General features: G+C 41.8%; 1 protein-coding gene across 20 annotated transcripts in view; it reads right to left on the bottom strand.

Moving 5' to 3' along the window:
- The window catches only part of dab1a (DAB adaptor protein 1a), a 93,808-nt gene that overhangs the window by 23,451 nt on the left and 55,978 nt on the right, over positions 1-14,379 (bottom strand). For all 20 annotated transcript variants that reach the window (XM_078945623.1, XM_023954000.2, XM_078945619.1 and 17 more), the window contains exons 3-4: positions 9,995-10,134; positions 7,225-7,323 (exon numbers count right to left, since the gene is read on the bottom strand). In XM_078945623.1, coding sequence (XP_078801749.1) covers positions 7,225-7,323; positions 9,995-10,134 — 239 coding nt within the window. The remainder of the gene's footprint in view (positions 1-7,224; positions 7,324-9,994; positions 10,135-14,379) is intronic.

Below are 14,379 nucleotides of genomic sequence, written 5' to 3' on the forward strand. Positions count from 1 at the left end.
GGACCACTACCTCCTCCTATGTGCAAGGAGACACAGGAGGACCACAGCCAGAGCCCTGCAAAAAGACCTGCAGCAGGCAGCAAATGTGCAGGTGTCTGCTCAAACTGTTGAAAAAAAACTGACTCCATGAGGGTGGTATGAGGGTCAGATGTTCACAGGTGGGAGTTGTGCTTACAGCCCAAAACTGTGCAAGACATTTGGCATTTGATAGAGAACACTAAAAGTGGTACATTTGCCACTGACATTTGCCACTGAAGCAGGTTCACACTGAGTCCGTATGACAGACGTAACAGTCTGGAGATGCTGTGGAGAACGTTCTGCCACCTGCAACATGGTCCAACATGACCGGTTTGTCAGTGGGTCAGTAATGGTTTGGAGTTGCATTTCTTTGAAGGGCTGCAGAGCTCTCCATGTGCTCACTAGAGGTAGCCTGACTGTCATTTGTTACCCAGTTGAGATTCTCAGACCTCTTGTGAGACCATATGCTTGTGTATTTGGCCTTGGGTTCCTCCTAATGCAAGACATGCTTGATTTCTGGAGTGTGTCAGCAGATTCTGCTAGACGAAGGTATTGATGTAATGGACTGACCCGTCCGTTTCCCAGACCTGAATCTAATTGGACACATCTGGGACATTATATCTCAGTCCATCTACCAACGTTAAGTTGCACCACAGATTGTCCAGGAGTTGGCGGATGCTTTGGTCCAGGTGTGAGAGGAGATCCCTCAGGAGACTGTCCGCCAATTCATCAGAAGCAAACGTAGGCTTGCAGGGAAGTCATACGGGCACATGGAGGCCACGCCCACCACTGAGCCTCATTTTGACCTGTTTCAAAGACATTATATCCAAGTTGGATCAGCCTGTAGTGTGTTTTTCCCCTTTGATTTTGAGTTTGATTACACATGCTAACACATTTAATTTCCATAACTCATTTTTGTTTGGTTGTGTTGTCAGCAACTATGTAAAGAATAAAGCATTTCAAAAGAACATTTCATTTGTTCATGCATAGGATGAGTTTTGGTAGTTTTTTTTTACAGTGTAGCATCATGTTTGATGAAGTATATAATGTACAGTGATCCCTTGATTATCGCGGGGGTTACGTTCCAAATAGAACCCGTGATAAGCAAAATCCGTGAAGTAGAAACCTTTATTTTTTTTACAATTATTATACAATGAAATACACTATTATACATTGAAAAGAAAGAACAAACCATTTAACAGGCTAAATCAATTGTTTTTTTAACAAATAAAAGTACTTTAGAAACGTTTTTTCAACAAATAACTTCTGTAGTGTGCTGTCAAATAATAATTTCAATCATCGATAAGAACAGAAGGCTTTAAATTGCGGAGATTAGCCCCGCCCACCGCGACCCGAGTGGATTAAACGGAAGAAAATTTAAAATGATTATGAAAAAAATAAAAAAGTACAGTGGGACAGATAGTGACTCCGGTCTTCTTTTTCACTGCTCTTCATACTGAGCCGCTGCATCCTCTGCAGCGTTTTTTCCTTTTGAAGCCCGCGGTGCAGCTGCAGGTGTGTTTGTTCGGGAGAGGAACATAGTGATAGGCAGTTGTTGTCGCTCTTTTTTCTTCTTTGCTATAAGATCCTTATACACCGACATGCCCCCATCGATTATGTTGGCGAACTGTAATGAACGGCTCATCAAAGGGTCCCATTCTTGAGCTACTCGCTGAGTGACTTTTTAGCCAATCAGAATGCAGAACACAATGCACAATCCAAATCCGTGAAGTAGCGAAACCGTGAAAAGTAAACCGTGATATAGCAAGGGATCACTGTACTCATAAAAATGTATGTATTAAACAGATTTGAACTGCTGTTGGGCTGTAAAGTTGGTTAGAGTGCATTACAATTTTTGTATCTTAGAACAAGACGAAAGCTCCTCTGTGGATTTGTACAAGCTGGGGATGCCAAACTGGCATTGCCCATGGCAGATGGCAATGTTTGTCCCGAGGACGGGGGGGGGGGGGGGGGGGGGGATATCAGTGACAATCACAGCTCTGCAAGCTGTCGAACTTGATCACTTCATCAGTGCTCTCACTCCCAACACACATGAAGGACTCGTTGCTTAATACGAGACAGCCCTCTGTTAAATCACACTAAATGTCTGCTTTGTTGTTCCTGTCAGTGCCAGCTGCATGCTGGGTGCAGACACACAGGCAACAGAATGATCCCGTGGTCTTCAAGTTCACGTGAGGAACTGCAGCTCTGCAGCAGAGACTGAAGAGACGTCTGCTCTTTCTGAAGCTCCTCCACAGACGAGACATGGCAAAGTGGACAATGTTAAATGAAAACACACACACAAGAGCACACAATCAGGAAAAAGACATGCACACATCAGAACAGACACAAGCACACACACATGCCCCCCCCCCCCCCCCCCCCCATTAACACACCTATGCACACAAGCACGCACACTGTGTGAGTCATGTCTTCTAAATCAATCGGGAGTTAAAGATTCATTTTCTTACCACCTTAAAATGACCTGGAAATGACAGCTGCAGGGGGGGGTGTGTGTGTGTGTAACGCTGAGGTTATTGGATTATGTCTGGGTGGGCGATGAGGTGACAAAGAGGGACTCGGATTCAAAGAGAGCAGAGCGTAAAAACGCTATATGAACTCCACGGTTCCTCTTCATCACAAGGTGGTAACAGCTTATTACAAACACAGCAATCAGCAAACTACCTTGGTTTCAGAAAGACATGAAAATGGACTTTCATCTAACTTGTGGCATTTAGTTTTTTAGAAGACCTTTGAAAAACTATTAAACTCTACAACTCTTATTGTGAAGCTAAAGAGAAAAAGCAAAACTTAAATGAGAAAAAACACGTGAAAAATGAATTTCATTGTTCTTGGACTGCAAAGGAGGCATCGTCAGACCATGGATCTGTTTAATGACAAAGCACATCCGTCCATAAACCCAGCCTTTCTCTGCAGAACAACACAAGATCACACCTACAGGCCAATTCCATCACTAAAGAAACCACAGTAACTTGGATTTGTCTGGATGTTTGGGGGATTTGGGTGGAGTTCAAAGATGCAAAGGAAACCTTTAGGCTTTTATCGTGACACAGCAAACCTGACCAGTAAATGAATATAACTTTAGGAAGTGGTTTGGATCAGTTTGGTTCTGTTTTATGAAAACCAATTACTTACAGATGCAAGAAAATGCGTGAATCCTTTACATTTACTTGGATTTCTGTATAATTTGAACAGAACATGGGCTATTTTGTTTATCTAAGTCACATGAATAGACATCATAGTCTGTGTAAACTAATACCCCACGAACAGGGTAGAAGGGCAGGGTAGATAATAGTCTCTAGGCTAATAACTAGTTGACCCTCCTTCTTCATGTGTTTTATTCTAAACAACTCAGTAATAGTGTCATTTGTCCAGAGAATATGTTACCTATTGCTGGAAGTCTGGCTGGAAGAATGTCAGCTAATGACATTCTTCTTCACTTGATAGAGCAATCTCTGCTCTTACATATTTACAGGGTGGCCACACCCAGGGTGAGCAGGAATGGGGCTAAACTTTCTCAGTGTGTAGATAGTATGTCTCCCCATGAACTCATGGACATTAAAGCTTTCAGAAATACTTTTCTAAGTTTCTTCCAGATTCATGCAAGTCTATCATTTTTGAACATAGGTCTGCTGAGAGCTCTTTTGAGCAAGCCATGGTTCACAGCAGCCGATTCTTCTTTAAAACAGCAAAATCCACTCTGGTGTGGTGTTTTTTACAGGGCATTGCAGCTAAAACCAACACATTCTATCTCATCACACTGGACTAATTCTTGGGTGGGCGTTAACTCACTTTCTCTACCCTGCACATGGATTTTTACATGCTGTGTTCAATAAACACATGAAATATGTTACATCTGTGTGGTAATATTTTAACCCCTCCATGCCTGAATTTATTTCTAATTGTATAAAAAAAAAGATAATCTCCAGTGTATTTTTCTTTCAAGATGATACTAAATCTAGCGGAGTCCTGAATTACCGTAGATGGTACGTTGAAAATTAGTAACATATATGGTGTGATGGACTTAATCTGTCTATGTTTTTCTATCATCAGGACTTAGATAAATATCAGATGTTTTCTGTTTAATTCATGTAGAAATCAAAGTAAGTAAAAGAGGTTCAAAAATGTTTCTTGAGGGAATTTAGTGTCTAGAGAGTGGTGGGATTTAAAAGACCGAAATTCCAGGTTTTTGCCAAAACAGTGGTGTGTCTCTCTGAATGTCAACTGTCTCAGTTCTCTAGATCTTTGAGCAACAACATTGACTCAATGTTGTTGCTGAGACCCCCACTCAGCTTCTCTGTGTCATTCAGGAGCTGCTGCCACTAACCTAAGGTATGCTCTGATTCTGAGCATGAGGAGGAGAAGCAGCAGGAGACATCTTCATCACAACCTCCATCACCTTCACATCCCTCTTCTGGAATAGAGTCTGCAAAGCGCTTGGAACAAGAGGACTCGACTGAGACCAGCTGTTTGATTTTAGGAGTCAACAAAGGCTTAAATCCAGGATGTTTGAACTAATTCACATTTAAAACAAAGAAATAAAGTCATTGAAATGTTGTTGTAGTTTCTGTCCTTCTTTGTTCCCCATTGGAGTTTTTTAGTTTAATCTGTTTTCAGACTGAATTTTTGTCATTCAGTGTTTTTCAGTTTCCACTGCAGTCTGTCAGGATTCTCCTGCATGCATGGAAAAAGCCGTATGGACGGATAGACTTGATCAATCCGTGTTTATTAATTGTAAGGTAATTACTAGTTTCTCTCAAACACTCATAGAAAAACTGTGCAGCCTTTTGTAAATGTTTACTTACTTACTTGAGTGCCTCCTAATACCTCCTCTCAAGTTTTTCAAAAATACATCTAAATGACCTGAACTGAATTAAGAAAGTTTGTTAGTACGGGTAAAGCCTGGGTGCTGATTCATCTAACGTCTCTCATTTTGCTCTCTAAGGAGGTAGCACGAAGGCCAACAAGCTCAGCCCTCGGCCCCTGTAAGTTCTTGACCGGAGGAGCCCCTCCTGAGAGGAACAACAGCACGTTAAAGGGGCCTGCGTCCCTCTGTGTATTTGTGTGTTGAGTTGCTGGCCTGCCCTCCATTAGATTAATGTTTCCTCTTCTCTGTCTCTTCACCTCGAGCACCCACCCCCCTCCCTCTGCATGACCTTCCCCCCTCTGGCATAGAGGCCATCCATCCATTTGTTTCTCATAGATCCATCCTCCCATCTGACTGACTGATGCACAGGAGGGGAATGAGATTGTCAAGATCCCTGAACCATAGCAGAGTCACTCTCCCTTCCTCCCCACCTCCTCCCAGCCTGAGCCACAGGGAGCAGTAGAAGAAATGCAAGTGGAGGCAGCATATCTATATACTTCACATTAATGTGAAGACAGAGGACAAGGTCTTCCTCTTGAGATCTTTACTTTGACACATGCTCACTAATTCTCCACCCGTCCCTCTGTTTTGGCCCTTGTCTGGTATTTTGTTGGAGTTGATGTACTGGTATACACCGGTATACCAGTACCGTTACTGATATACATAGTTCAGAAGTGTTTCTTGCATTATCATTTATCGATGTGTGCAGATGTCTACATAAATTCAGTTTTGAGCTGTTCAAATCTTTTGGTTCGGTTGAGAATTAAGCAGTTTATACATATTTCACATTGTTTTTGTGCAATTATTATGTAAATCTTGCGCAATCGTGCATGATTTTTGCTAAATGCATAAACAAATTTGTGTCTTTTCATGAGCGTTCCTCGTACGTCTAACTGACTTTTCACGCGTGCCACTAATGAACAACTTTTATATCCCTGTGGCTCACGCCGTATCCACGAGCACACATCACGTTCAAATTACATAACTGACACATGAATCACTAATAAATTTCATATAAACAGCACAATAATCAGCCACACGTCTTGTTCTACGTTTGTTTATGTGTCATTTACGTGGTTTATTCGTATTCGTATATTATTTCATCCTTTTTAATGGTGTTCATTTGTGATCTGTCTGTGAACATTTTATGTATAGACCACAACTTTTCTTATTTTTTCCACGTAGATTACATATGTCTAATTTTCATCTGTGCAACATGCACAGAATGCATGCAGTGGAGGTGTGACACAGCCTTGAAAGAGGCAGGAAGATGACATATAGGAGAGGCTTTGTGCAGCAGAAGAGCTGGCGTGCACCATCCTAGCTGTCCAACCAGAGTAACTCCTGAATTATGGGAGATTAAAACTCAGACAGTTTAAGTGACATACAAGCTCTTCTTAAAGTTGTAAATCCTGTACCTACATCCCAGATGAGGAACAGCAAACCTGGCATTGAGTCTTAACGGAAGTGCATTGATAATGAGAGCAAAGGGAGTGCACAAACAGCTCTCACTTCACATGTACACCACAGGAGACGCTGCATTCTGCTGAACGAAATACGACTCTTTCCTTAAAGCGGCCAAAGCCAACATTAAGATGAGTGTGTAGGAAATTTACCAACGCTGCATCCGAAAACTGAAGAACCGTTCCAGGGCAGATTTTCTGCTTCATCATAAGTTGGAAAACGAACCTGCTTGGTGGCCCGGTCTTGATCTTTGGGATTGTGGAGATTCTTTTTCTTGCTAAATGATTCTGTGACAGGCCTGGCTGGGTGAGGAACTAACCCAACGCTAAATATCTCCGTGAGGTAAAGCATTTCAGAAGAAATCCTGAGGGACTCTTTTTGTTGCTCTGCTGAGCGGCAAACAGCTAACTTTCAGCGTGTGCTTATGACTGTATGGGTTGACCTGTTAATCCTTCTTAATGAAGCCGAGAAACCTCCTGTCAGTGATCTAGAATGCCATTAAACTAAAGTGTGAACAAACTAAAGGACGGAGGAAGACTAATGCAGACAGAAGACCTGTTCTGCACAGACTACAACCAGAAAAGCTGCTGTGTAAAATGGAAAATTCCTGATCTGGTAGCACAATATGGAACCAGTGTTGTTGCTGTTTGGAAAGAGGCAGACAATAGGACATGACATGTTCTCTATCTAAAGAGGTCTTGTTCTCAGGGTTTCAATTAGGGCCTCCTGATTTCCCCAGGGACCCATTCCTTTCATAGAGAAGCCTCATTACCAGAGAAAACACAAAGCAAGCACTCACAGAAGCGCTCCACGCAGCCTCCAACAAACAGAACCACACATTCTTCTGAACTTACTCCTGTCTTCTCATCAAAGATCTTGATCCCTCCAAAGGAAACGGTCAAAAACACCTTCTGCTTGTGTTCTCCTTTGGAGCGGGCAGCAGCAGCTACTCCCTGAGGACAGGAACACACATGGTGGGCATTAGAAACCATCCAGATACTCCACACTTTCTAAGGAATATCAACGAGGAGAATGTTCTTTAATCTGGAAAACACAGTGATCTGTAAGAAGATTTTAGATTCAAAATGTACTAAAAAGGATTTGTTACCAGTGGTTAGTCTAGTTTCATGATTGCAATGTTTCAACACATTATTAACATGTACTATTTACTGTCAACTTGTCCAGAAAGCATAAATATTCAATTAACCAGTTTGTTTTAATCCTCATCACATTCTGTATATAAAACGGTGATTCTGTTTTATAAACCTGCCCTGTCAGGTTTAATAAGTGGGATTTCTTGCCTTATAACTGGGGTTGGGACCATCAGTTGTTTTGTGCAGAATTCAGGTGGACACACAGCTGATAGTCCAACTGAATAGACTCTTTGAATTTGTATTATGGCAAGAAAAAAGCAACAGAAAAACTAGTGGCCATCATTACTGTAAGAAATAAAGGTCAGTCAGTCCAGGGATCTGCTGTAGTAGAATCTGCTGTATAGTAGAATCTGCTGTATAGTAGAATCTGCTGTAGTAGAATTTGCTGTATAGTAGAATCTGCTGTAGTAGAATCTGCTGTATAGTAGAATCTGCTGTAGTAGAATCTGCTGTATAGTAGAATCTGCTGTAGTAGAATCTGCTGTATAGTAGAATCTGCTGTATAGTAGAATCTGCTGTAGTAGAATTTGCTGTATAGTAGAATCTGCTGTATAGTAGAATCTGCTGTAGTAGAATTTGCTGTATAGTAGAATCTGCTGTAGTAGAATCTGCTGTATAGTAGAATCTGCTGTAGTAGAATCTGCTGTATAGTAGAATCTGCTGTATAGTAGAATCTGCTGTAGTAGAATTTGCTGTATAGTAGAATCTGCTGTAGTAGAATTTGCTGTATAGTAGAATCTGCTGTAGTAGAATCTGCTGTATAGTAGAATCTGCTGTAGTAGAATTTGCTGTATAGTAGAATTTGCTGTATAGTAGAATCTGCTGTGTAGTAGAATTTGCTGTATAGTAGAATCTGCTGTATAGTAGAATCTGCTGTGTAGTAGAATCTGCTGTGTAGTAGAATTTGCTGTATAGTAGAATCTGCTGTATAGTAGAATCTGCTGTGTAGTAGAATTTGCTGTATAGTAGAATCTGCTGTATAGTAGAATTTGCTGTATAGTAGAATCTGCTGTGTAGTAGAATCTGCTGTGTAGTAGAATCTGTTGTAGCCACTCCTCCAGCTTGGGGGTTACTGCCCCCAGTGCTCCAATTACCACAGGCACCACTGTCACCTTCACTTTCCAGGCTTTCTCCAGTTCTTCTCTGAGTCCCTGGTATTTCTCCAGTTTCTCATGTTCCTTCATCCTGATGTTCCCATCGCTTGGCACTGCCACATCCACCACAACGGCTTTCCTCTGTTCTTTATCCACCACTACAATGTCTGGTTGGTTCTCCATTACCATTCTGTCAGTCTGGATCTGGAAGTCCCACAGGAGGGGGACTTCCAGAAGGGGGCATTTTTGTTTGTATATACAATTAACTATTTTGGTCTCAACTTATGATGTACAAATCTTTCCAAACCTTTCCTAAAATGCACACAATTCTGAATTTGACAATAAACCTTGGCTATATTGTATATTACAGTAAATAAAAACATCTCAGGCTGGGAGACAGCTGCAAAAGGAGAAATTATTAGTATAAATTTAACCTTTGAACTCATTTTGTTGTGTATATTAATCAAGAGACTCAGCTAACAAACGCACAAGTTATCCTTGTTTGTAATTCTATTAGTTCTGTTCAAATATATTCACATGATTTAGTGTATGGTGTTCATTGTTGCATACTAACTGTAGTCTTTTTTATTAAAATAAATAAAATGAAATGAAGTAGTAGGATAAGTAGAATAAAGTCTTCCTGCTCTGCTCCATTCTGATGCATCTACTTGCGGACAAATAGATCCATGAACGTCTTTGTTTTCATCGTCTAAACTGGAACCTACACTGTATGGCTGCATAGCTCCAATATTGATCAGCATTTTTCTTGTCCAACTAATGTTATGTTGGGGTTATGAGGGGGTGTAAGCTAGTGGAAGAGAGTGTAAACAAAGAGATGATGGGAAATGAGTAAAGGCTTTCTCTGTACCAATAGTCCTGCCCACAACTTAGAGCTGAATTTCTAATGAACTCCTGCTGCTCTGCAGAAACTATGTCCTAAAAAGGACACAGGTTTTTTGATTTTGGCTAAAAATAGCATCATCATCATTAAAAGACCAATGGGAACACTTTGAAAATAGATCAAAAGATTAAATTGTCGCATCATCATTTCTTTTTCCTTTAATCTTGAACTTTTCTCCTGCTGGAAATTTGCATTAAAACTGCAACAAACTGCAAGTGTGTGAACACAGCAGAGGCTCACATTTGTTGTAATTCATAAAATATGCATTTTTAAACGCTCTATTTAAATGTGGATGAGATCTGAACTCTTCACAACCTTTGACTGTCAACTTCACGATGCTGTGAGCTTTCATGCGATATTTTTTCACGGGTGCTGAAGTTCTAAAGATTTCTTCACTGCAAACTTTGCATCATCAGGGAGGTTCAGACGCACAAACATCAACAGAAAAACAACAATGGGAGTGAGACAAGATTACCTTGAGCTTCATCATGGAGTCCTGGCAGAGCTTGTCTCCACGGGCGGCAGTGACCTCGTCCAGGCCGATAAGTTTGGCCTTGTAGCGGACTCCATCACCCTTAAACCTCCTGATGAGAGCTGCCTCACTGCGATCTTGCCCTGCAAACACACACGAACACACACACACGTTTGTGCTGGTGTCATCAGTTCACTACACCTTCTAGTCAAGGATCTCAATCTAACTCAGACCAAAGCCATTACCTTAGGATCATCAATCAAGTTGACCACAAAAGACAAAATAGTAATCTTTAAAAAAAGCAAGAAAGAAAGGTTTAAGCCATAGTCACAACTGCCCTCATGGCTGTCTGCGGGTGACAAATGGGCAAATCTGCATGGAGCACACAGGTGAAACCCCACGAAATATCACGACCACCCGGTGAGCCCGCAAGGCAAAAATGTTCATGCACAGTGATTTTTTTTTTGCAGGCTTGCTGCAGGCGAAAGCTCACAGCAAACACTTAAACAACACGTCCAGGTAAGTAAGGGTGAAGGAGGTGAGGCGGAGGTCTTGTGAAGGTTTCCTTTTATTCAACTCCCTCACCCGTGAATCCTGTGCAGGGAGGCAGTCAGTGTTGCTTCAAGTAAAAAGGTGAGTTCTTCATTGTGGACAACCTGGCTATTAGAAATCAGAGCGTAGTTTGTGTGGACATACAAGCATCCTACAGGCGACAGCATCACCTGCATGGCTGCACGTTACGAAGACTTTAAATGTTTACTTTTTGTCATGCTGCTCACTCACAAGGTTAGAGTGATGATGATGTCATTCCAACAGTTTAGAAGGCTTTAAAACGTTTGTTAAGAAAGTTTAGGAGGTGTAGTACTGAAGCTGTCTGTGCTTTACAATGTGACATTTTGCTCTTATCTCTCCTGCAGTCCTTTCTCTCTCCTTTGTGCTCCAGATTGTCGACACTGAGAATGCATTAGTGCATGTCTGATGTGTGTTGACCTTGCTCTTGCCCAGGAAGTCTTGCGGTTATCGTCCATGTTCCCCTTCACACACACATTATATACCAAAATATCCTCCAATTTAAACTTTTTATCATTCAGACTAAAATTGAAAAAAAAAGTCAATCTCAGGCCCTAAAATGAGGTTCAGTTTAAACAACAGCTCATGGCATTCTTTGTGGAGGGCTGATCACTGATACACATCTACTACATCAGAACAGCAGCTCCTCACATGCTCTAGAGTGATTGCTTCCTTAACCCTTGTGCTATCTTAGATGACCCCACCCTTACATTGACGTGTTCTCCCTACCATGACAAAGGAGGATAAAGGTGGAAAGATTTCATGTAATCCATGGACACCAGTGAAGATCACAAATCATTGAAGAAAAAAGGTTCAGAGCACTGTCTAGTGGGTCTAGATGACCCACCTCCCAATGTTAAAGTGCCTAGGATAGCACAAGGGTTAAGAGCAAAACTTTGGCAAAAGCATTCCAAACCTACATTCAAGTCCCAAAGGTGTACACACCCGTACTTGGAAAAAAAATCAATTCTAAGTAGTTCATAGAGATGCAACAATAGATATAAATAAATTATCCTGTGAAAATGCACATTTCAATGGGGAAATAGAAATCCCAAGAAGGAACAAGACAACTGCCTTCATTTCCATATATAGAGAAACTAGAAACCAGCTATGGCCATGTAACGCTCAGGAAGAGAAGAAACAATTTCTGACATTTAGATTTAAGATAAAGCTATCAAATCACAGCCCCACAGTACTAATTTTGAAGAACCACACCTAAATGATTGACACCAGTGCAGAGCGTAACACTGACAGCACACATATGAACATTCCCCAAACAAAATACCTCACTTGTCATCAGTTTCTCCAAAAAGACAAATCAGCTATGGAAGTTACACAAATTCAAACCTTTTCAAGAAGCACAATAACATGTACACAGTGGCAGCATATGTCAAAGCTCTCTGTTTCTGAATGTGGTCACCCCTCTTCTACCAATCTTTGACTCTGCATCTGAGCCACGGCGCGCCGACATTTCATCCGCACATGTATGAAAGAGTCAAGCACATCTCTGCTTGATTTCACATTCCGCTTGTGTGAGAGAGTAAAAGACTGAGAGGCATAATGGTATGCAGCATATTCCAATAATATATTGCAGCATTAGTTCTGTGCTTTAGAGCGGCAGGACTCTTGGAAGGTCATAGTGGGAGTGATGGAGTCGTCCTACCTCCACTCGTTCTTTCACAGCCCCCACAGCACTGCACTGTGGAGAAAAATGAGCCCGTAAACTGGAGGCGAGAGAATCACGCTTTGTGGCACCTTTGGATCAGCTTTGTCCAACACTCATCTGGCACCTGCCTCCTTAACTTGCATGACAGCTTGCACAGTTTTAAACTCACATAAGCATCATAACAGGGAGCACATATCCACTCTGATCAGTTGATTATAGAAATTGATCAAGCTTCAAAATCCTAAAATATAAAATATGCTTACTTCATGAATACCTAAAGTGAAGTAAAAAAGTTATAGTTGTCCATTTTAGTCACTTCATGACTGGAAAGTCAATATACTGTAGATGGCAGTAGGTGCAGAAAGGAATGACCTTGAGCGATAGCGTGCTGGAGTGGCCCCAAGAAGCCTTTGACTAAAGACACCGGGTAGTGTAAGGCATGTCTTCTGCAAAGAGTTGTACATTCTATACAATATTCCTCTTTGAAGACTTCAGCCCCAAAGGATTCATTTTATCAACTGTTTCAGGTTCTTTAGATCCTTGGTGCTGACACTGCTGTTACAACTGATAAGCTATAGGTCTGCTCCTTCACAAGAACATGTCCTTGATGGCATCTGCTGTTAGCATCATAGCACTGCATGCTGCTTCTTTTCTTTGTGTTAACATCTGTCACCCATTTGGTGATCCTGGACTCTAGTAAGCATATTTTTGTGAAATAGTCGATATTCCCACACACTCCCTCAGAGCATCCACCTTGTTAGGCAGATATCCGACCTTATTATAATCTCCAGGGAAAGCACGTCTGAAGTGTCCTGGAGGCCATTCCCCCCTTTTAAGCTCAAGAGTTTTTTTTTTAATAACTTGACTGCCCCCCAGCTACCGGCAACCTCAGCTAACCCCGCGCACCCCACACCCCAGCCCCAGCCCCAGCTTAATACTAAGTGCAATACATTCAGACAAGTACAGTTTCATGAGCAGTCTGCATATTTATACACCTGTGGCTATGAAACTGATTGAATGACTGAATTAAATGTATTTAGATTAGAGAGCAAATAGCTGCAATAAAGGCATGCTACAAATAGAGCAATAGCTACTGGCTGTTAATAATGAAAGACAGGAACACAGAAACATTCACAACCAGTGCATGCATGATCCAAACCTCTTTATTGACTTGACCTGTCCAGCAGCTGATCTAGCAGATCAGAGCCTTCAGCTCTGGGGGGTATGGGAGGAGGGGTCGGATAATATGGCGGGTGAGGAGAGTTGTAGAGGTTAGAGTAGTGGGGGGGGGCGAGCTGTGGTTGCGCGGTGATCTCTGGGTTGCTCAGGTCAGGTGCTGTGGCTGGCTTGCGGAGACGGGGCGCCGGCTGGGTGGTGGGCGGCTCATGGGTTCCCGGGGCCCTGGCCTCGTCCTTGGCCCGTGTCTCAGTGTCCAGCGCCCGGTGGCCCCCATGGCTGCCGCCTGGTACGGCTAAGCACGCCTGTCCTGTGGCCTGGGGGTCCAGAAGCCAGAATGTGCTTGCATCCCCCACATTCTCCACCTCTTTTCCTTTTATCCTCTTCCACCCCCCCTCACATTCTTCCCCTCTCCCTCCCCACACAAACTAAATGTAACAAATAAATAAAAAATAATCAAAAAACAAAAAGGGTTTTATACAAATTTGCACTCTGGTTTTTAGAAGATATATTACACAAAAGTCCTTCAGCTGTAATCTGTTTGCTCAGTTGTTGGACAGAACAAGTCAGGAAAATAAATAAATAAATTAAAAAAGAAAAAAGAAAAGTTAAAAACTGAAAAGTATTCCAAAATTGTAAGGCATTTGTGACATTTTAGCCATAAAGTTGTGAATCTATTCCTAAGTGAGTCGAAATCCTATTGAAGTCCTATGTTGGAAACCCAAAGCAGAGTTGGGAATGTTTCATGTTCCATGCGTTAATGTCACATGACGCATACAGAGAACAGGATGCTACACTTCCTGTCTTTAGCCGGGCGCCGTCCACTGATACCTGTCTAATGTAAGCACATATATTGACAATAATAAGTATTGTACATACGTGTTTTTACTATAATTACTAGCATGTTCTAATCAGAATACCGTTTAATGTTATTGTACAAATGGAACAGCCACACTAGTTTAACAGCTAAACTAAA

The sequence above is a fragment of the Oryzias latipes genome, chromosome 4 (assembly GCF_053564925.1).
Source record: "Oryzias latipes strain Hd-rR chromosome 4, Olatipes_Hd-rR_3.1".
Taxonomy (NCBI): Eukaryota; Metazoa; Chordata; class Actinopteri; order Beloniformes; family Adrianichthyidae; genus Oryzias; species Oryzias latipes.